We start from the raw sequence: 23,670 nt of genomic DNA on the forward strand, positions 1-23,670 counted from the left end.
TTCTACACTTCTGAACTTTCTCTATCAAAATTTTTTCTTCTTAAAACTTCCGTATGTTGTCCACATTGTAAGTTCCATTAATGAATTTGTTCCAGTCCTCCACTCCTCTTATACTTCACACATTTCTGACAGGTTTCTTGTCTAAGTTCCTGTTAAGGTCTTTGTTTATCTTAACACTGCATTATTCGAAACACTGCTCGCTGTTGTAATAATCAAACTAAGTCAAGAATTTAAAGGCTATGATCAAATCACTCCGTACTCTTCTCTCTTCCATGATGGACAAATGTACGGCCTCTGACCTCTCACTGTAACTCGCTTCTTCTAATTCTGATACCATCTGTGATTGCCCTCCTCTGCAATTTTCCCATTAGTTCTTCGTGCTTTTCAAAGCGCGCTTACCAAACAGGAGGAGAATATTGTAGCTCTGGTCTTATGTATGATGTGGACCAATATTCTGACCTTTTCTTTATTCATGTACTTGAATGAAACTTCAATATTTGCCAGCACACAGTTTGTCTCTTTAATAATTCTTCAACTCAGCAGCGTCTGCTTCCAAGACCCTCATACACATGTGTTCCTGCAGCTTATAACTGCTCAATAATGTCCACATCGAGGCCTTTCACTGCGTCTTATGATCATTACTCTCTATTCCCTTAGGTTGCATTACGTCAAGGTCCCCTCATAAGCTGAGCCAATCCTCTTCTCTCCTTACTTCTATCATGACTATGGCATAATCAGCAAATATATTCAGGTACGAAACACGGCAAGTCATGTACATAGATCAAGAAGGGCAATGGTCCCTGGACTGAGCCCTGCGGCACGCCTCTACTGAACCCCGCACACTTCGAGAATATTTCTCTGACACGCGTCCTTTATTTCCTTCCACTGGAGGAATTCTCCATTCATCAGAGGAGCCTCGGTCTTATTCCTGCCTGAAGATCCACCTTCTGTACCAACTTGCGATGTCGTACAGTGTTAAACGCATTCTGACGGTCCAGGTACAGACAGTCTACTCAACATTTTGTCTACAAAAGATGGAAGTCCCTTACAAATGTTTAGCAGGTATGTTACTCATCACATTCTTTCCCTGAATCCGTGTTATTTCTTAAGTCGTCAAATAGTCATCCCTTTCCCCTCTGATCATCTTTTTTACAGTATTTTCGGGACCACACTCGTCAGAGACTGGCTTGTGCTCCAGTGCAACTTCCCAGTCTCTTTCCTCAATGAAAGATATGGAATCTGGTCTTTTCCATTACCCTGGCAATTTACCTTCCTCCAGCGACATCTTGAACAGTTTACGTGGCCAGTCAAGCGTATCTACACACTCCTTCAGCACACGGAACAACTTCATCACTGCCATTATGTGGGTCAAGGCCCAAGCCGTCTGTTTCTGTCTTTTCTAGATATATCAGTGCTGTCCAAGACCTCCTCACCAACGCACGTTTCTGGTGTGTGTCCGGGCCGTAGCGTCTTCCACTGTGACCATACTTTAGAACTTGTCATTCAGCTTCTCGCGTAACTTTGCATATTCCTCATCAACTTTTTCCTGTGATTCCCGCAGCCTAACTACCTGTTCTTTAACTAATAATTCATTGATGATAAATTCCTGGGAAAGTTTTGAATTATCGCCTGCCTTGTCAAAAATATTCTTTTCAAAAATTTTCCTTTCTTCTTTTCTAACCCTGTTGTATGTATCCTCTGTTCTCTTACACCTTTCAAATGCTGGTTGATTGTAGCGGTATCTGTATCTCATCCATAGTACATCTTTAAATCCTCGCACTTTGACTTTTTTCATGGTAGGTGAGACGGCAAAGGCAACGGAATGTCTTAATCATGGCCATCTCTTATATCTATATATTCTGGCCTAGACCAGGTAATCATTCATCATTCAACCCGGAGGGGAGGATGAGAAGCTAGGTTGGATGCGGGCACTCTCCTACGCCCATGATTCGAACCCAGGTGGGTGCGGGACTCAATGCAAATAACGCTAGGTATTGCCTCATATTCATCTCCCTTATAATCTACCTTTTATGTCTTAAGGCGAAAAGTACCCATGTTCCTTCTCCTTCACTGAATTTTCACAGAAGTTCCATAACAGTGACGTGTATCATGGTTATCAAACTCCATATCTCAGATCATGTTCGCATGAAAACCCTTTTGCCCTGTGTAGTGTCTAACGATCATAACTCATTTATGAATCCATGCGAATCTGTTCTTTTCAAACCCTTATTTACCACATAATGAAGTATAAGTTACAAGATCATACATGATATTCTCAATACCCATGTTGAATGTAAGATCAAGTAATGGTGGTGTATCAGAGACATACTGATACACAAAAAAGTTTCCCACATAAACTCGTAGAACTTGTGTCTTCATGACTCTGTCTCCATGAGAACTAAAGTTTTTCGTTTTCTATAATTGACATCTCTCATGATTAGAATTGGACCATCTCTGAAGAGTGAGTGTTTCAGTGCTTCATGGACCATCCTGATACTACTTCCTTCACTGTTATCTTTGTACATTTGCTCTGGTTCGTTGAAATTCTTAGGAGGATGATCTTTTTTTAAGTTGAAGGTTCCAGTCAAAGACACCACTAAATAATTCTTTCCCACAGTTACTCTTCCTGTTTTATACTGTTTGGACGAGCTCCCTTCCAGTCTTTCCTGAAACTTAAAACTGTTCCCTATTAAGAGAGCTAATCCTTCTCCTCCTTTGTTTTCTCTTCCCCAGCTTGCTATCAAGTATCCCTCTGGAGAGACTGGGTAAGATCTCATCTCTTTAGTAAGTGCCGCCTCTTCTACTCCGTCAACAGCAGCTTTGTTGTCCCCAGTTCGATCCCTGAACTATTTTCCATTCACGACCATTCCATCTGCATTTTTTTTTTATCTACCGTAACTTGAGTCTGACGTTCCTATCACTAACATTCCTGACCTTTCTGAAGTACTGGCGGGGCTGTCCCGCCATCTAACCTTGTTTGATGCCTCCTGTTCTTGGCCTTCTGATTCCATTATTGTACTTCTCACGGTCTGTCTCCATCAATGCGTACCCTGATGAATTACTCCTTGCTTGCATCTTCGCTGCTTTCGTGCTTCCTGGCTACACGCCGCTGTACTGGAAGTAATTATAACCGGTCGTCCCTTTATGACTTGACTGTATCAACCATTTCTCCCTGTTTCTTATAACTTAGAATCTATAGTTGTATGCCAGTAGCTTCTCCATTCTTTCTCTGGCCAGAATATGATCTTCCAGTTATAAAATCATCAACGACTTAAGTCTATCTTTCTCCTGTTTCAATATGTTTCTTAATTTTGCTACAACTCATTTGTCAACATATTCTTGCATCGTTGGTCGTCAACCTCCGTGCTTCTTTAATCTAAAATTTCCATTTTTGCCAACAATCGCTGATCCTGAATATTCTGCATTTTTTTTCAACCTTCCATCCAACAAACCATCAATTTCCTAGGTTGTTGTGCCTCTATACCATTGCTTCACTTCATAATTACTCACGTATCTCTTAATGTTTCTAAGTCTCTGCTCCACTTCAACAGACAATACCCTCTGCTTCTGTTCATCAGGCCAAACATTTGTTCCTGTTCTCTGCCCACTACCATCACCATTCTCTGGTCTCTGTGTTGTGGGAATTTTCTATTGTTTGTACGTATCAAGGGCCTTAAAAAACTAACACTTTTTTCTAACGCTTTTCATTCAGCGCGCGTTTTTTTTTTTTTTTTCCCCCAACGGCTTCGTTCCTTTAGAATTCCTTCAGTTGATTGATTTTCTTGTTGTTCCACTAGATGGCATTTCTTAATTCCTTAACTTCTTCCATCTAATAACATTTTGCGATATCTAATCTCATTCCTTAGCTTCCAAATATTTCCCTGGAGCCGTGGAAACATCTGATCCTGTTTCTGTCCCCCAGCCTTATGGTTCCAGATGATTCATTCTGCATTTCTTCTCTGATTCTTTACCCCATCAACCATACAACCATGACAATCCCCTACATTCAGCCTCCTGGAACGCTACCCGAGCTGCACTTGTCGGTCGCTGCATGTGTACTGGTCGAGGTAATTTACCGTGCCTACCTTCATTCCTCATGCGACATCCTAGCCTAGCTTGGCGCTGGGCTTTATACCAAATTAGCTCTCGCTTTCTAGTTTCAGCCTAAATGTGAAGAACATCCTCATTTAAACTTTCAAGATAATATTGTTTACTTACATAAGCTTCTGGACGTTTACACACTCTCAAGATTACAAGCAAGAAACAAAGACTCAAATCATAAAAACTTTGAAAACAGTCTGGCAAGGCCAGCGAACACAGTTGCTTATTATCAATGATAATTCTATTTCTTCCACTGTTAAAGTCATCTATATATTCCATATTTCATGAGCTTCTTTATCTAGTGAATCACAGTTATTCACATCACGACCTTTTTTTTTCCACAAAATGACTACAAATATAATTCTAACTTATTGTACTTCGCACTACTATACAGCATGTTGGTTTGAATCCCGATCCTTTCTTATTACACCTCATCTTATAACAGTAAACTGATACATTATACCACTGTATTCAGGGGCCCCTCTGGAATCTTCTCTCTTCTCTTACTCATACAATACCCCTAAAGACGGTGTAGTCCGCCTCAACCGGCTCTAAAAGATGAGAGTGGCTGCCGAAGTTGCTGATGTGTGTGTGTGTGTGTGTGTGTGTGTGTGTGTGTGGTGTGTGTTATGTCTGAACACTGATGAGTAGGCGAGTTTCCTAACATTCTCGTATCTTTTAAAAAACACTACATCATCTCAGAGCAATCGGAGAGAGACTGACATCCAAGGAAAATAGGAAAAATATCCAACTACTTTTATCTATTTTTCCTTCTACACAATAAGCAAAGACTCCTGAATGTTCTTATGTGTCAAACTGTTCATATCTGCGGTCACATCAGCTGTACACTATGATGAGTCGATGGGACTCTTCCCACAGCTAGAGATTCAAGTTTTATTAAATCGCTCTCTCTCTCTCTCTCTCTCTCTCTCTCTCTCTCTCTCTCTCTCTCTCTCTCTCTCTCTCTCTCTCTCTCTCTCTGTGCTGCCCTGATGTCTGAGAGAAGTCCTTCTCCGCGTCTATCACCTCATCCTGTTGCAGGACAGATGCCTTTGTGTTAACCATCGGGGCCCGAGGGTCCCCGCCCGGACGGACTCCTCCATAATCAAGTTCCACTTCAGCCTCCTACGTGAGGAGCCTCCCTCACTGATAGCCTCCTTCCTGTTCCCCCCCACCACCCACCACCCTCTGCCCGACCAGCCTCCCACCTCCCCTTAACATTACCAGCGCTCCACATTGTTGTACCCTTGTTCATAATCTTCCTAATATATCTGACAAATGCACTTCGCCTCCAACAGAACACCGCCACTCCCCTACTCTTACAATCACAACCTCACTCCTACACCATCACACTACACTCCTATACCACCATACAACACTCTTAAACCACCACACCACACTCCTACACCACCACAACACACTCTACGCCACCACACCACACTCCTACACTACCACACCCACACTCCTACACCACCACACCACACTCCTACACCACCACACCACACTCCTACCCACACCACACACTCCTACACCACACACCACAACTCCTACGCCACCACACCCACACTCCTACACACCACACCCACACTCCTACACCACCACACCCACACTCCTACACCACCACACCCACACTCCTACACCACCACACCACACTCCTCAACACCACCCCACACTCCTACACCACCACACCCACACTCCTACACCACCACACCACACTCCTACACCACCACACCCACACTCCTACACCACCACATCAAACTCCAACACCATCACACCCACACTCCTCAACCACCACATCAAACTCCAACACCATCACACCCACACTCCTCAACCACCACATCAAACTCCAACACCATCACACCACACCACACTCCTCAACCACCACATCAAACTCCAACACCATCACACCCACACTCCGCCGCCACACTTCACTCCCGTTCTTCTGCCAATCCACCCACACCACTCGTCCCCATCTCCACCCGGCACAAACCTTTCATAGCGCGAGCCGCCCCGGCCCTCCCCAGCCACTACACGTTCCCTTGCCTGGCCAGGCGTCGACGGGTGAAAAAAAAAAAAAATCAAAATTACACAGAGGCAGACATGAAGCACACGGCCGACAGCCACGGGAAATCAATAAAGCTGAAGGACCGTCGGGCTGCTCAGCTCTGTATGACCCTACGTACATAGAGCTACTGCAATACAACGGGACTCTATGTGGCTGCGAGGATAGGCCTCCAGTGATGATGACGTGTGTGGTGATGGAGGAATAAGTGGAGCTGGAGGGAAGGTGGCATGTACAGCATGCTGGCTGGTGCAGCCTTGGTCATACATACCCAGTGGTTCGGCTGCCCGCCACTGACACTATCATGTTCCTCTGTCTTTTTCATTTTCCTCCTCGCTCTCGCTCTCTCTCTCTCTCTCTCTCTCTCTCTCTCTCTCTCTCTCTCTCTCTCTCTCTCTCTCACTCCCTCCCCAGGATTCACTCCCCAACGCTTCCCTCCCTCACCAAAAATTCGTGGCCATTACTTTGTTGTCCACCTCTTTGTTTTGCCTTCCCCCCCCCTTCCCTTCCATTTCTCTTCACTTCCCATCATTTTAATCATACTTCTCCATTCTCATTTTTCTTTACTTCTGCTTATATTACGTCCTGTCTATCTGGCTTCTTTCTCTTGTGTTGCTTCAGGATCGCAGGCAGTTCCTTCTTCCTTCCTCCCTTCTTTCATTCTTTGTCCTTGAAAAAACATCTTTATTTGCCTTTCCACGAGAGTCCATCCTATCAATCTGTTTATCTAACTCTCGTTTCATTCCTCGTTTCTTCATTCTCTCTTCCTTCCCATTTCTGTTTGCCAGGTTCATGGCACAACGAGACGATCTAAAGAAAAGAAATACTTCAAGCTTGTAACACACGAATTCTTGGCAGACACCGATAACTTCAAAAAGCGAAAAAAAAAAGAAGAAATCAGAGCAGACGATCAGCAGAGACAGGCAGGTTTTAAGAGACGAAAATGTTCATGGTTTGTGAAGATCTTAGGAATCAGACGAGACAAAGAAAAGCATAGCAAATCCCACAACTCATAAACAGAAAGAAGAGCAGTCAACAAATTAATTCATGATCAATGAGAAGGAAAACGTAGAAATATAATCTTGAATTCTTGAAGAAATGAATGGGGAACCAATAAAGGAAGTACATACAAATTACCACCCTGGCCTGGCCCACCACCCTGGCCTGGCCCACCACCCTGGCCTGGCCCATCACCCTAGCCTGACCCACCACCCTGGTCTCGCCCACCACCCTGGCCTGGCCCATCACCCTGGCCTGGCCCACCACCCTGGCCTGGCCCACCACCCTGGCCTCGCCCACCACCCTGGCCCTGGCCCATCACCCTAGCCTGACCCACCGGAGGAGGGGCGGCGTCAAAATAACATAGACATAAAACAAAAAGAGACATTGTTATAGGGATATAAGGTCAACAAATAATGAAAAAAAAGTGTGAAGCGATGATGTGGGAGGGAGTCCAGTGGTCGGGGTGCGGGAGGGAGTCCAGTGGTCGGGGTGCGGGAGGGAGTCCGGTGATCGGGAAGGGGGAGGGAGTCCAGAGGTCGGGATGGAATCTTCCTATGGTGGATCAGTCGGCGTGACTTGACTGATGTACTTAGTGGCCACATATATGGTGAGGCAGGCAGGCTCCTACGGTGGGCCAGACCAGGGTGGTGTGCCTGGCCAGGGTGGCGGGCCTGGCCAGGGTGGTGTGCCTTGCCAGGGTGGTGGGCCAGGCCAGGGTGGTGGGCCAGGACAGGGTGGTGGGCTAGAACAAGGGAAGTACAAGAAACGGGTATAATGAACACAGAGGAACAATCACAAACTCTACTACTTTGTTAATATTTTCATCCATTTATTTTTCCATTTACCAAGTCTTCCTCCATACTGAGTGTCTTGCCTGACAAACATATATTTCCGTCACCACGAACGAGTTTCCATTTCCACCTTGAGCAACATCATATCTAAGGCCAGCACACACCGTGTTTCATTACGTCCAGACATACACAGCAGGACGAGGAAATTTTCCTCCTATGGATCCACAAGTTCACTAGAAAAATGTCTCGACTCCGGGTCTCTATCTCGCACGACTCAGGAGACGACCTGAAGCTAATGTACGACTCAGGAGATGACATAGAGCTGGTGTACGACACAGGGGAAGACCTGGAGCTGGTGTACGACACGGAAGAGGACCTAGAGCTGCTGTGCGACACAGGGGAAGACCTGGAGCTGCTGTACAACACAGGGGAAGACCTGGACCTGGTGTACGACTGAGATGACATAGAGCTGTTGTATGACACAAGAGAAGACTTGAAGCTGGTTTGCCACACGGAAGAGCACCTAGAACTCCTGTACGACACAGGAGAAGACCTGGAGCTTGTATACGACACAGAAAAGGACCTGGAGCTGGTATATGACATAGGAGAAGATCTAAAGATGGTGTACGACATAGAGGAGGACCTACAGCTTGTGTACGACACAGAAGAGGACCTAGAGCTGGTGTATGACACAGGAGAGGACCTCGAGATGGCGTACGATACAGACAATCTGCGGTTGGTGTACCGCTCAGGAGATGAACTGGGGTTGGTGTGCATATGTGTCCAGTCTTGGTGTTCAGAGAAGGTCGTGTGGGGTACCTTAGCTAGGGTCAGATGACGTAGGGGGTAAGAGGTCCATGGCCGAGAGTATGACAGACAATACCCCACCGTCACCACGCACCGCACCGTCACTATCCACTGCACCGACGCTATCCACAGCACGATTACAATAACAAGGTCAATACAGGGACATGATGACGAATGTTCTAAGTCTTCTGGCCTGACGGTCGCAGGTGGGGAGGGAGCCACCCAAGGGAAGAAGGCCAGACCCGCCTTATTTCTCTCCTCCGTCCTGCCTCAGGCTCGACCCAGAGTCTAGACGCGTGTTATTCTTGCATTATGTAACCTCCTCAGAGAAGGGGGAAAAAATCTCTTTGAGTGGAAATTGTATGGCTACAAGCTTTAGAACTGGTGCCTCCTCCCGGAATCTGATTTTTAGGAGCGAGAGATGTGTTAGGCACATACCGTGTTCTCCCAATGGAGGCTGGGGAGTGAAAATCAACCTCACATTTGCCTGGTATTAGGAGGGAATCACCCCGGGCTAGGGTTCCGTAGCCTGGCATATAGCAATTTTTGGAGATGGGTTGACCAAGGTCTTGAGGGAGTTGGTAGTATATGTGTGTGTGTGTGTGTGTGTGTGTGTGTGGTTCTGGTACCCAGTTTAACTAACCGCTTACCAGTCAGGTGACTGCCTCTCCACGCACAGTTTGGACAGCCTCGTCCGTGACGCTAGACGCCGCTGGTGATGGCTTCCATAGTCACCACATCAGAGGCAAACCCCGGGGTTTGGCCACACTCAAGCAGGTGTTTACTAAATACAACCATCGTTCTTTCGTTGTCAAGTTTACATCCTCCACCATGTCGGTTAGGAAGTATTTTTTTGCGTGTGTTTTTCATCTGTTTCTGTTCAGTGTATTGTTTCTCGAGCTTCCTGATGTCAAATGTCATGCCAGGACGCGCCAACTCTCCAACACTGTACATCACCACCAATCGTGCACATCAGGACGCGCCAACTCTCCATCATTGTACACCATCACCACCAGCCGTGCACATCAGGACGCGCCAACTCTCCATCACTGTACACTATCACCACCAATCGTGCACATCAGAGCGGGCCACCTCTCCATCACTTTACATCATTACCACCAACCGTGAGCGTTAGGGCGCTCCAACTCTCCATCACCTTAAACCATCACCAACAATCGTGCACATCTGGGCGGGCCAACTCTCCATCACTTTACACCATCACCACCAACCGTACACGTTCGGGCGCTCCAACTCTCCATCACCTTAAACCATCACCACCAACCGTACACATCAGAGCGCACCAACTCTCCACCTCACCAACAGAGCCTCTATGACCTTACTCGTCCACCTTACCCCGCCATCAACCTCGGCTGGGGGAGACAGGAGACACTTCAGACGTAAAATATTATCTTCCATGAGTAAATAGCTAGGAAAGAAGAGGCTTCGAGTGGGAGGATGAGGAGAAGAAGAGGAAAGAGAAATACAAAAATATAGGAGGAATATCAGTACAAGGAGGAGGTAAGAGGGGTGAGGTGGAACCACAGTCCCCAGCCACAAGGCCTGACCAGCTCACCCCTGAACAAGGCAACGTTCTCCCTGTACTGGAGGGCTTCATCAATACATAAAGAAATCCATTTCCATGACCGCGACTGAGGGAAGCAGTAGTGAACAACACAGTGTGAATATTGCTGAAACTGTTGGCAGTAAAAACTGAAACAAAAAAACTATATATAATCAAAAAGGAAAATGCGTCCTTTGATCCTTTTCAATTAAAAAAATATTCACAAAAAGTTTTCTATTTCTCCTCCCATCCCGCCCCGTCCCGTGCCCCAGCAGAACACTAGCCTGGGTCCCTGCAGCAGGCATCCTGCAACCCTATCCACGCCCGCCCCGTCCACCCACAGCCGGGGTTGGTGGGACGATGCTTGCAAGCCTTCCCATCTCTGGGTCCACTCGGGCTCACCTCTCACCCTCCTATACCCACGCATTGTAGCCTCCACCTTCCCCTGGCCATATACCCTCCACCTATGCTATCAATGAAACGCTTTGTGTATGAAAACTTGGACAAATAAAGACTAAAATATCGTGTTCAATATGACCCCAAACTGTTTTTTTAATGTTTTACACTAAATTCTGCTTTATTCAAATGATTACCATTTTTCATTTCATATACTTAACCTTCCTGTACCAGAAGTCACTCCTGTGGCGCTCCTACAGCGCCCAAGAAGCCACCTACATCCAATGGGAGGAACTACGGATGGTGATGTGTTTATGTCTCAGTGAGTGGAGTACTGGGCAAATAAAGGAGCGAGTGTTCAGTGTCTTCAATATCGAAATTTCATTTTTGGTCATGACGTGTCTTGTGAGGTGCCGAAATGGTGTTGGTGATGCTGGAGAAATGGATGGTGTCCAGAACGCACACGAGAAAGTATACCTCGTACATTTCTGGGGAGAGTAGTTCCAGATGGGTGTATATAGTGTAATGGGGTGGTGCTCAAGAGTGAGTAGGGAGGCCGGTTGTTTAAATGCTTATCAAGTCATGACTGTGTTTTGTGAGTGTCACGTTTGTGTGAGGCTGCAGTGTGAGGTAAAGGTTAAGGTTATTGTTTCTACCTGGGGATTGTGGTTGGTTGTGGCGTAGCTTGGATGGGAAGGGTGTCTCGTGCTACTGCATAGAATGGGGTACCGGGCATTCTGAAGGGAGTCTGTCTATCATCTTTCTATCTATCTGTATATATATATATATATATATATATATATATATATATATATATATATATATATATATCCTAGAGCAGAAAGTAAGTATATATTGTTTAGATCATGTTTCGTAATTCCTGTATGTACTTAAATAGCGTCATGTTTGCTGGAGGAAGAGGAGGAGGATCAGTTCATACCGAATACTAGAATGTGAAGTAGAAGTAAGATTTTCGTTTCTACTGAGGGCTGATGGTTAGTTAGGGTCAGGTTTGGGTGCTATAACAGATAATTGGGCGCCGAGCATACTGAGGCGAGATTGTATTGGGTGTATTTTTGTGGCCTGGTGCAGGTGCTGAGTGTTTGTAGTTGCCAGGCAGCCGGTGATTGTTCTGAGGGTCTGGTTTTGTGTGTTTTGCAGTTTTATGTTTGTTTTTGACAGGGTGGATGGCTGAGGGGGCGAGGCGGAGTTGAGGGTGGAACGGATGAAATTTTTGTGGTGTAGGTTTAGAGATGAATCTTTTCCTTGTCCAAAACTGATGCCAGTGAGGGTTCTGAGTGCGTTTACCTTGTATAATGGCCTCTGAAGGATCTGTATGCATAGACTGCTGAAGTGTGGGGCTGGATTGTGCTTTCCATATCCCATGGGGGAAGGTGGATGGTTACGAAGAGGTTCGGATGGAAAGGTGGTCCGTGTTGCTGCACAAATGGTTGTCGAACGCCTGAGGCGGGACTGTTGTGGAGGAATTTATTTTTGGTGGAAATGTTCAATGTTTGTGGTTGTTAATGAACTGGTGACTGTCCCTAGCGCTCCAGTTTGTGTGGTTTGTAGTTTTGTTATTATTTCATTTTGATGGGCAGGCAGGTGAGGCGCGGTTTACAGCCAAGAGAACTACTACCTCTAGCGGACCTTCGGATCCAGAGGTTCGAAAAGGTTCTGCCCTCCATAGGAATCGAACTCGATTCTTGCTCTTGAGAGACGAGCGCACTAACCGCTACACCACGAGTACATAGCTGGAGTAGCAGTATAGAATAGTAGCACCAGCTGGGGTGGCAACACACGATAATAGCACCAGCAGAGTCGGCATCACACGATAGCAACACCAGCTGGGAAGGCACCACACAACAGCATGCACAAGTTAGAGCGAAACCACAGCTGGAGCGAAACCATAAAGCAGCGGCACTAGAAGGTAACACACAGCAACACCAGCTGGAGAGTCATCACACAAGTGGCATCAGCTGGTGCGGTACCACACGATAACAGCACCAACTGGGGCGGCACTTCACAGTGAGAACACCAGCTGAGGCGACACTGCACAGCAGCGGCACTAGAAGGTAACACACAGCAGCACCAGCTTGGGGAGAGTCAGCACGCAAGTGGCAGCAGCTGGAGCGGCACAACAGAGAGGCCGCACCAGCTGACGTGGCAACCAACCAGCAGCAGGAGCAGCAGCTAGGAGGGGAACTGGAGCGTCACCAAACAGCACCAAGCAACATTTTGGGTGCTGCTGCATCATCAGCAGGAGGCAGCCACCCACTAGCTGTGTTGCAGCACCAAACAATAGCAGGAATACTAGGGGGGCACCACCAGCAGAATGGGAGGGGAAAGGAGGGGGAGAGATGGGAAAGGGGGGGGGGGCTGGTTAGAACCAGCTGGGAGCGGCATCACACTAAACCCATTACCTCTTATTGCCTCGTGATCGGAATTTCATTCAGGCAAAATGTTCGGCTGGCCACCTGGCGGGGCCTGCAACAACGCACCCTGGCCCCTCACACTGCCCATGCCAGTCGGAATATATCAATATGCTCACGATCTTATGCAACGGCTGCCACAAAGGCTCTATGGCAAGATGGATGACGTCTATAGATCATCGTATAGATCCGGAGTGGGTTCTATAGATGCTATTGGTGAGGATGAGCTATCGATGGTCTATATTTCGTTCTGCGTATAGATGTGTGGGTTTGTTATTACTTACTGGTGATTAAATGTTATAGTTAGGTATGGATACTGTATCTATGGTCTAGCGACGATAATGTTATAGTTAAAGTGTGGTCTGTGGGATAGGTATAGCTACAGTGTGGTCTGTGGGATAGTTATAGCTATAAAGTGGTATGTGGGATAGTAATAGCTATAGTGTGGTCTGTAGGATAGGTATAGCTATAGTGTGGTCTGTGGGATAGTTATAGCTATAGTGTGGTCTGTGGGATAGTTAAAGCTATAGTGTGGTCTGTGGGATAGGTATAGCTATAGTGTGGTCTGTGGGATAGTTATAGCTATAGTGTGGTCTGTGGGATAGTTATAGCTATAGTGTGGTCTGTGGGATAGTTATAGCTATAGTGTGGTCTGTGGGATAGTTAAAGCTATAGTGTGGTCTGTGGGATAGTTATAACTATACTGCAACTGGTCCTCATGCGACATAGACCCCTAAATATAGATCTATTTCTATATTTTGAGACAGATGGTGACTGAGCACATGACTCAACAGAGAGAAGAATGAGTTCGTATCGTAAGAAAATCTTTTTCAATTTCCAAAAAAAAAAAAACCTTTATTGACGCCCAACACAGTCGACTGACGTAAACAAAAATATGAGGAGGTAAAACATGACTCCATATTGATATTCCTCGACACCAGGGAAAGACTACGTCAGTCACTCAACGCAAAAATATTATTCCTGAAATATTTCGCCTGGAATAAGCAAGAGAAATTTCACGTCGCTGTAATTCTCTTGCGAGGCCTCGAGTGTTGGCGGAGGCGAGCAGAGTGTGACGGGTGGAATGAGAACATGAAGTGAGAAATGCCGAAGTGAGGTGTGTTTTGGTGTGTGTGATTAAAATTGGACGACGGCAATAGATTGTATGTGTACGAAAACCAAACAGAATGAGAGATAGATAGATAGACTGATATATATATATATATATATATATATATATATATATATATATATATATATATATATATATATATATATATATATAGAGAGAGAGAGAGAGAGAGAGAGAGAGAGAGAGAGAGAGAGAGAATCACTTCCTTGAACATCACGAGGTTTTATTCTTTTAAGATTGAGTCATCCAGATATCCTGCAAGAATATATATATATATATATATATATATATATATATATATATATATATATATATATATATATATATATATATATATATATATAAAGTATGGATTTAATATCTATCAACTTATCTATACTTTACCCAAGGCCAATTTCCATAAAAGAGTTTTGGTGTTACCTAGGAGCTTTCTAAAGGCTACTGCATCTAAAGGTTTTGCGCTATTTCCAGCAGCAGGAAAATGTGGACTCCTTGAGACTGAGTTCTTTGACGGTGAGGCCTTGCCATAGGAGGCTTTTCACCCGCGATGTAACCTCCTGCATATGGAGTCTTGGTAACACCAATGGGTTTGATATATATATATATATATATATATATATATATATATATATATATATATATATATATATATATATATATATATATATATAAGTAATGGAAGTACGTAAGTGCAGATACAACCAAATTTTCATTAAGCTTTCCGTTTACACAATATTACAGATAGACAGACAGACACAGACACACACACACACACACACACACACACACACACACACACACACACAGACACAAGGGGAGGGTCACGTACCTTGGACAGACTTGCCGATGGAGTAGAGCGCCGTGAGGTTCGGGTAGGTGGCGCTCATGGACCGGAGGAAGTCCGTCATTCTGGCGTAGTTGTGGTACTCGAAGTCCAGCTGGTTGGCAGGGCTGTTGTCCGGGGAGAGGGAGAGAGAGAGGAAGCGAGGATGAGTGGAGGCTGTGGGGAGGGAGAGAGAGAGAGAGAGAGAGAGAGAGAGAGAGAGAGAGAGAGAGAGAGGGGAGGCGCCCCGAGTCTCAGAGTATCGAGGAAGAGTAATGTGGCGGGGAGGATATGGAGTGGTTAGCAAGAGGTCATAGAGGAAGATGCGAACAGGCAGTTTGTATGTTAAGTAGGGGGGGGGGGGGCAAAAGGCTGGGAGGGTGGGGCGAGCTGAACCTCGATCCGGGGCCCAGGAAATGGATGCAGCGATAGATAAGTGTATATGGTCCGTCTGGGTGGAGGCTAAGCTCCAGGTATTGATAAGAGAATGAATCCATCGGTGGGTAGATATAGGGATGGTAGACTTGAGGGGCGACGGGAAACCGCTTCCGTATAAATGACAGAGAATCTGATCCACTGAAGAGAAAGGGACTTGACAGTAGTGATGACACGACACTTCCGTGATCGAGAGTGGGTAGCAGAAGCAACCCCACGCATGAGGGGAGAGAGAGGGATTTCCGGTCGACAGGAAAGACTGGATCGAAAGCGGAGGAATGCGGTTGTGTGGAGAAAGCCAAGCGTCAGGCGGATCTCACAAACTACCTTTATACACACACACACACACACACACACACACACACACACACACACACACATACACACACACACACACACACACACATACACACGGATGCCCTTAGAGACCTGGTGAACCCCGACCCACTTCATGATACCTCAGGGATGTACATCCTCCCTGATCAAGGGTCTGTATACAATTCACTCCCTGGTGTCTGCCTCACACGGACTTAGGATGATCCATCAGCATCAGTACTCACTCATCCCTGGTAAGCGATCAGACTCATTTCATGGTCTTGGTCAAGTTGAAATTCAAGTGTCTTTCCCCCTTAGAAAAACTTAACCACCACCAGCGCTACCCTGGAAAAGCGGAGCATTTTGTCCGTCCGTCCATGTGTCCGTCACACTTTTGTCCGGTCCAGATCTAGTAAACCAGTGAGCTCAGGAGGACGACAGTTAACACACGTCACTCATCACCACGTACGTAATGTGTGTCGTGGTCTCTTCCGTGTCTCTTACATGATCTATAAATCGGTGGAGAGACTGGTATGAGCCAGTGGAGGGACTGGCAAGAATCAGTGGAGGGACTGGCATGAACTAGTGGAGGGACTGGCATAAACCAGTGGAGGGACTGGCATAAACCAGTGGAGGGACTGGCAGGACATTTTATACAAATATGAACCTCTTCTGGACCTTCCAGGGCAAGGTCACAGGTGGGAATACTGACCTCCCTTGCGTTATGATCAGTTGGCAACTTTTACAGAAGTTCTTGGACTGGAATGCAAGTCTGCATAATCAGTACTCATTAGCTTCAGTTTTAATATCTGATCACAGTCATGTTTGAGAGGCTAAATCTGATTGAATCTTTTTCTCTCCAAAATGACCTCATAAAAAATAGATAGAAATTGATTATCATACCTTGTCTATTGTTCTCTTTTTCAAAAGTAGTACGTTGGAAATGTTCACGTTGCATATGTTAAATAAAACCCAGGTATGATGAGTGTCAGTGGAATATCGTAGGTATTATATTTATAGATATATATTTCGCACGACTCTTACAGTCGGGGTCGCCTCAATGATGGCATCCATCACCCTAACATATGATATCCATCAGACATAATTTCCTGGAGTCACCTGCCACACATCTGACGTGTATACACCTCCCACACCAGAGGAGGTAAGTGGACTACATTCCTGCGTCGTCCTACGGCAGGGAGGGACGTACCCGTTCCTCCCTGAGGTGGTTTAGTCTCTCCTAAGTCCTTCAGGATGTTCGTCCCACTGTAACCCAAGGGTCAAGATTGCCCTTTATTGGCTGGTCGTCGTGCAGTGTACACTGTACATGTACACTACCGACCTGTGTAGCCTGTACACCACGGGTTGGTGTGTGTGTCTTCCTCTGGGCCGGTCTGCCTTGTATCAGTCACATGAAGAAAAAGAATATGATATCTTCAGGACAAACTTCGCCGCCGCCTCCCCCACCACGCATCTGTCGAGCAGGTCTCGTCCCTCTCCTCCACACACACACACACACACACGCCAACTTAGGTTATCTCGGGGCAACTTTGACATGACCACCACAGACACCAAGATAACCCCGGACACGCGCCCCCCCGCGCCTGCCGCAGGAAGATAACAGGATAAAACTCGGAGAACTGGAGTAAAAAAAAAAAAAAAGGGGGAAAAAACTTTCAAAAAAAAAGATAGTTGAATATTCGTGTCCGGTGACTCAATCCTCCTAATGGAAATTTGGGTGTAACTTCCATCCCCCGGGGAGTATTTCCCGCTCTGGGGTAGGCCGAGGGCAGGGAGAGAGAGAGAGAGAGAGAGAGAGAGAGAGAGAGAGAGAGAGAGAGAGAGAGAGAGAGAGAGAGAGAGAGAGAGAGAGGAGGGGGTGGGTGGGAGGTCTTACCCAGAGGTCCACCGCCGCCTCCCAGACCACATGTATAGTGGGAGGTCTTCCGGGTCTCTCTCTCTCTCTCTCTCTCTCTCTCTCTCTCTCTCTCTCTCTCTCTCTCTCTCTCTCTCTCTCTCTAAGTGCAGGGGTATCACGGGAGATCCTCGTTAATCAGGGAGACCTCACACCAGGCACGCGTTAGTCATGGGGTCGTCACAAGATACTATGTAGTCAAAGAGTCGTGAGAGCAGACACCAGTTGATCAGGGTCACCAAAGCAAACAATCAAGGGTCAGCAGGGTAGACACTCGCTAATCAAGGGTCAGCAGGGTAGACACTTGCCAATCAAGGAGTGATTCTATATGTCAGTGTAAGTAATGTTATGAACATTCGTTTCCACAACTGTAAAATAATGTAATTTTGTGGAAAGAGAGAAAACCGTACAGTATAACAGTGTGTACATATTTACATGAGGTTCTGAACTGGTGGAAAACCAATAGGAACATGCAAACACACACACACACACACACACACACACACACACACACACACACACACACACACACACACTTACAGAGAGAGAGAGAGAGAGAGAGAGAGAGAGAGAGAGAGAGAGAGAGAGAGAGAGAGAGAGAGAGAGAGAGGGGGAGAGAGAGGAGAGAGAGAGAGAGTTACATAGTCCCATATACAGAGTAAAGAGATAAAAACAAAGAAATTAAACTTATGCACAAAATTCATGAAAATTACGGAAAAATTCAAAATAAAAAAAAGGAATCATACAGAAACAACACACTGGCCACGGGGCAGCAGACTGGCCACGGGGCAGCAGACTGGCCACGGGGCAGCAGACTGGCTTCAGAGCAACAGAACCAGAGGCCACGGGGCAGCTGAGGCCCCTGAGGCACAGTCCTGCTGGGGATGACCACGACACACACACACACACACACAACCCGGCGGAGGCCACGACTCACCTGATGAGGTTCTCGTCGAAGTACTGAGGGTCGTACTGGGGCAGGTAGTCAGAGGACGGGTCGTGGAGCTCCTGGCCGCGGATGTACTGGATGGCGGTGAGGTAGACGTAGAAGAAGCCCACCACAATCATCATGAGGTACCACATGGCCGGCTTCATCGTGCAGCAGCAGCTTCTGCTGGGGGCCAGGACGGGCACACGTTAGTGGGGCACGCAGTGGTGGGCCAGTATGGTTCGAGAAATGGTGGTGGTGGTGGTGGTGGTTGAGTTGGGGGGTTGTGGTAGAGAGATCTGGGTGGTGGTGGTTGGTTAGGGGGTTGTGGTAGAGAGATTTGGGTGGTGGTGGTGGTTAATTAGGAGGTTGTGGTAGAGAGATTTGGGTGGTGGTGGTAGTGGTAATGGTGGTTGAGTTGGATGGTTGTGGTGGAGAGAATTTGATGGTGGTGGTGGTGGTTTGGTTTGGGGGTTGTGGTGGAGAGATTTGGGTGGTGGAGGCTGGGTTTAGGGGTTGTGGTGGAGATATTTGTGTGGTGGTGGGGTGGCTACGATGGTGGTGGAGGATAGTGGAAAGGCTCGGGTGGTAAGTGGATAGGCTGGGATTGTGATTAGGAGAGTGGGGTGCGGGGGGGGGGGGGTACTGGCTATGGGGAGGACACGTGTTAAAGGGGAAGTAAGAACACAAACACAGATGGCAATACAGTGGCAGGACTGGAGAAAACATGGATAATGTGGGAGAAACAATTACTGGTGGAACAGGGGCAACATGTTTCTCCAACACACGTCACACGGGGCACAAACTCTTCTCACTCCTCACTGTGTCATGGAGAATGTTGACTCCTCAAACCACACACCTGGCACAGTTGTAACACACCTGACACACTCATGGGCCCCTCACCACCCAAACTGGGCCCCTCACCACCCAACTTGGGCCCCTCACCACCAACTTGGGCCCCTCACCACCCACCTGGGCCCCCCTCAAACACACGTTACAGCACCAACAGATTTCATTAGCTAGGCCCGTTGGATGCTCTTAATCCAGGATGCCCTGAGCCTGCCCGTGAGGAAATAAGAATGAGGTGGGAAGCAGAAAACTGATAACAATGTAGATTTTATCTAAAAGTAAAATCATCTTTTCCCTTTATACACCAAATTCGCAGTGGGTAGAGGCTGGAATATATAATGTATTCTCATCGTTGTGGGGTGAAAAGTGAATAATTTATTCAGGTTTTATAGCTGTGCACGGTAATTTGGTTATCCAGGACAGGGGAAACTTTGGTAACAGTGGCCTAGGAAGAGTTTCTGGATCACGTCTTTCTTGGAAAAGTCCCGGATTCATAGCGGATTCACGAACGTGTAGAAGAGGCGAAAAACCACGCGGGAAATCAGGCACACGTAGGTGTATAAACATATATACATACATACATGCTCAGACATGGGCATATACATACACATACAAATGTATCAATACTTATATAATGGCTGTGGTACCCAGCGCTGCACAGGGGAAAAATGGCTTAAAAAATTCTTTTATATCAGTAGGACAGGTGGCCTTAGTTGGCGATAAAGGCCAGGTTCTGGTGCCCTTAGAGTCTGCCTTTGATCCTGAAGTACCTCTATCATAAGTTGAGGCTTGCTGGGTCGCCTATCTCAGAGAGTGCAGTGAACCCGGATGTAATATACAAAAGCGCTGATAGACGGCCCATTTGGTGGCCTCAAACCCAACCTTCAAGGGCAACGTGTGGCAGTTTACAGTACCTCGAAGCAAAAATTACGTCCTAAAGTGCCCCTAGGTCGACCGTGAGAGTCATGAAACAGACAGACACAAGTGCACTGAGCGTTAGGATATGACCCTCAAGGCAAACATATGTACCTTAAAGGGACCAGATTCTGCAGTACATAGGGCCAAAATTTACGGTCTGTCGGCCATAAAAGAGTAACAAAAACACAAACACTTGAAACTCTTATATATATATATATATATATATATATATATATATATATATATATATATATATATTCCTTTTTTATCCTTCTTATCCACCGGGAAATGAAATACGAAAAGTTCCCAAGTGCACTTTCGTTTAAGATATCACATCATCATGGAAGATACAAAAAAGAAATATATCAGTCAACTGATACACAACGAAGAGACGTATCTAGGACGCTATTTGGTAAACAATATATATATATATATATATATATATATATATATATATATATATATATATATATATATATATATATATATATATATATATACAAACAAAGTGCATATGCGCGCACTTTCATAGAACATACAAACCTCTAACAGCCAGGTTCGAACCTGGGACCCCTGTGTGGCTTGTGGGAGTGCTAGGCTATGATCGCCCTTAAACAGGGAAATGACTATTTGAATACTATGTAATCGAACATCCATCGTCTCACGTTGGTGAGCAACGGGGTCTACACTAGTCAAATCCCACCATGCTCACAATCTGCTGGTTGTGTGAGCCTTATGGAATTTGACCACTGTAGACCCCGTTGCTCACCAACGTGAGACGAAGGGTATTCGAGTACATAGTATTCGAATAGTTATTTCCCAGTTTAGGGGTGATTATAGCCTATCAGAATCACTCCCGCCTGCAAGGCTGGGTCCCGGGTTCGAACCTGTCTGTTGGAGGTTTTTAAAATCTTACTCTGACCATATTCTGATGTACCTACAACCCAAAATTTGGGAAAATGCACAAACACTTGAAAATATTATCTAGATATAGATGAGCTTACACACAGGTTTTTCTTCCATGTATTAACCCACAAATACACACCGGAGCTGTTTTGCAGACACCGGGGGGTTAGGTCTGTACAGCAAGACTCCAGATATGTTGGAGGATGAGCATATCCTAGGCCGCTCGGGTATGCTTTAAGGAGGGAATAATTTCGCACCTTCCACTGGCACGTTGGGGAGGCCCGGTCCCACTAGGAGGACTGTCCTGGTTATCTGTGCTTCTGGTGAAGGAGGGAAAATACCTCCCCACGACATGTACGAGAGTTCGATCCCTGGGCACAAAATACGAACCTTTAGAACTAGCCTTGAGCACCAGGGTACGAACCCAAAGAACAATGGAACGAGCCTTCAGGACGAAGGTACGAACCTTGAAAACAACGGAACGAGCCGTGAGCGCGACGGCGGGAACCTTCACAACGACGAAACGATCCTTGACCAAGGCGGTACGAACCTTGAACACGACAGTAGGAACCCTGAACACGATGGTGCGAACTGTAAGCATGACGGTTCGGGTCTTGAGAACGACAGTGGGTACTTCCAACACAACGATACGGACCTTGAGGGCGACGGTAAGATCCTCATGGTATAGTGGTCTGGAGTTTACCCCAGCCCTTGTAGAGCAGATCAAAGGTCACACCATGATATCTAAGGGTCGTATGGTCGTGCTCAAGGGTCGTATGGTCATGCTTAAGTGCCGTATGGCCTTGCTCAATGGTCTTATGATCGTGCTTATGGGTCGTATGGTCGGGCTCAATGGTTGTATGATCGTGCTTAAGGGTCGTATGGTCGTGCTCAATGGTTGTATGATCGTGCTCAAGGGTCGTATGGTCGTGCTCAAGGGTCGTATCGGCCATACTTCAAGGGGGTTAATGGACAGGACACCTGCGTCAAGAAATGTCTCACAACAACAGAGAAATCTCTGAACTCCACATCGTCTGGTTCCCTCAGGCAATGACGACCTCTCGTCTCGTCTCAAAATCTTATGAGATTAAATATTAATGAATAACCAAGCGTAGACCTCACCTCCTGTAGTACAACTTACCCCCACGTGTGGGTTAATCAACTCTCACACACCAGCCAGCTTAACTCTCCCCAGCCAAGAACCTACGGGAAAGTGAACCATAGCGTGTCTGGAAACAGCGTATGCAAATTCAGTGTCTGAATAATAGTAATGAAGAAAAAATAATAAGATTTCGTGGGAACGAAAATGGCTAATATGCTTCCGCCGCGATGGAGTGTGTGTGTGTGTGTGTGTGTGTGTGTGTGTGTGTGTGTGTGTGTTTTGTGTGTGTGTTTTGTGTGTGTGTGTGTGTGTGTGTGTGTGTGTGTGTGTGTGTGTGTGTGTGTGTGTTGTGTTGTGTTGTGTTGTGTTGTGTTGTGTGTGTGTGTTGTGTGTGTGTGTGTTGTGTGTGTGTGTGTGTGTGTTGTGTTGTGTTGTGTTGTGTTGTGTTGTGTTGTGTGTGTGTGTGTGTGTGTGTGTTTTGTGTGTGTGTGTGTTGTGTGTGTGTGTGTGTGTGTGTTGTGTTGTGTTGTGTTGTGTTGTGTTGTGTTGTGTTGTGTGTGTGTGTGTGTGTGTGTGTGAGTGTGAAGATACTTCAGCATTCTGTGTATGTTCTCTCTAGACCACTTCAGCGCTTTCCCAGACCTCCTCCCCGTTCTGCCTCACTGGCGTTAGGACAATAGTGTCTTCCATTAAACACTTTCGACGGCGTCATTCATTTCCCCTCCAACATCAATCATCCTCTGCAACTCATCTCTCTGAATGCCTGAGCCTGATAAGCTGCTTCTTGAACTGATGATTTACTCCTGATGAATTCACGAGAAAAGTGTTCGATCCTTCCCTGCTTCATCCACAACATTCTCTTCAAAGTTTCTCTGTTCCTCTTTTCTTATTGTGTTGTGCGGATTCCTTGCTTTCTTACACCTTATGTAAGCTGGCTGGCTGGAATGTAGCCTATATTTTGACGTCACTGAACCACTGTTCCCTCTTTCCCAACCGTCCCTCTCTATACTTAAGGCTAAAAGTAGCCATATTCCTACTCCAACCGTGTAAATATCACAGACCCGACCACCACAGTGCCCTGGTTTCTGGCCACCAAACTCCATTTCCTAGTTTATGTTACCATAGAATATGTCGAGTTCTGTAGAGCTTCCACGATTGTACCTTACTGTATCTCCTCTCTGAGTCTGGTCTCATC

At 46.2% G+C, this 23,670-nt stretch overlaps 1 protein-coding gene across 13 annotated transcripts in view; it reads right to left on the reverse strand.

The window, feature by feature from the left end:
* LOC139750261 (carboxypeptidase D-like) overlaps positions 1-23,670 on the reverse strand; it is a 273,624-nt gene that overhangs the window by 58,732 nt on the left and 191,222 nt on the right. For 7 of the 13 annotated variants that reach the window (XM_071664823.1, XM_071664814.1, XM_071664820.1 and 4 more), the window contains 2 exons: positions 18,710-18,886; positions 15,114-15,235 (listed from right to left, as the gene is read on the reverse strand). In XM_071664823.1, the coding sequence (XP_071520924.1) occupies positions 15,114-15,235; positions 18,710-18,886 (299 nt within the window). The remainder of the gene's footprint in view (positions 1-15,113; positions 15,236-18,709; positions 18,887-23,670) is intronic. The other 6 variants (XM_071664819.1, XM_071664815.1, XM_071664818.1 and 3 more) reach the window with 1 other exon arrangement.

This window comes from Panulirus ornatus, chromosome 9, assembly GCF_036320965.1.
Source record: "Panulirus ornatus isolate Po-2019 chromosome 9, ASM3632096v1, whole genome shotgun sequence".
NCBI lineage: Eukaryota > Metazoa > Arthropoda > Malacostraca > Decapoda > Palinuridae > Panulirus > Panulirus ornatus.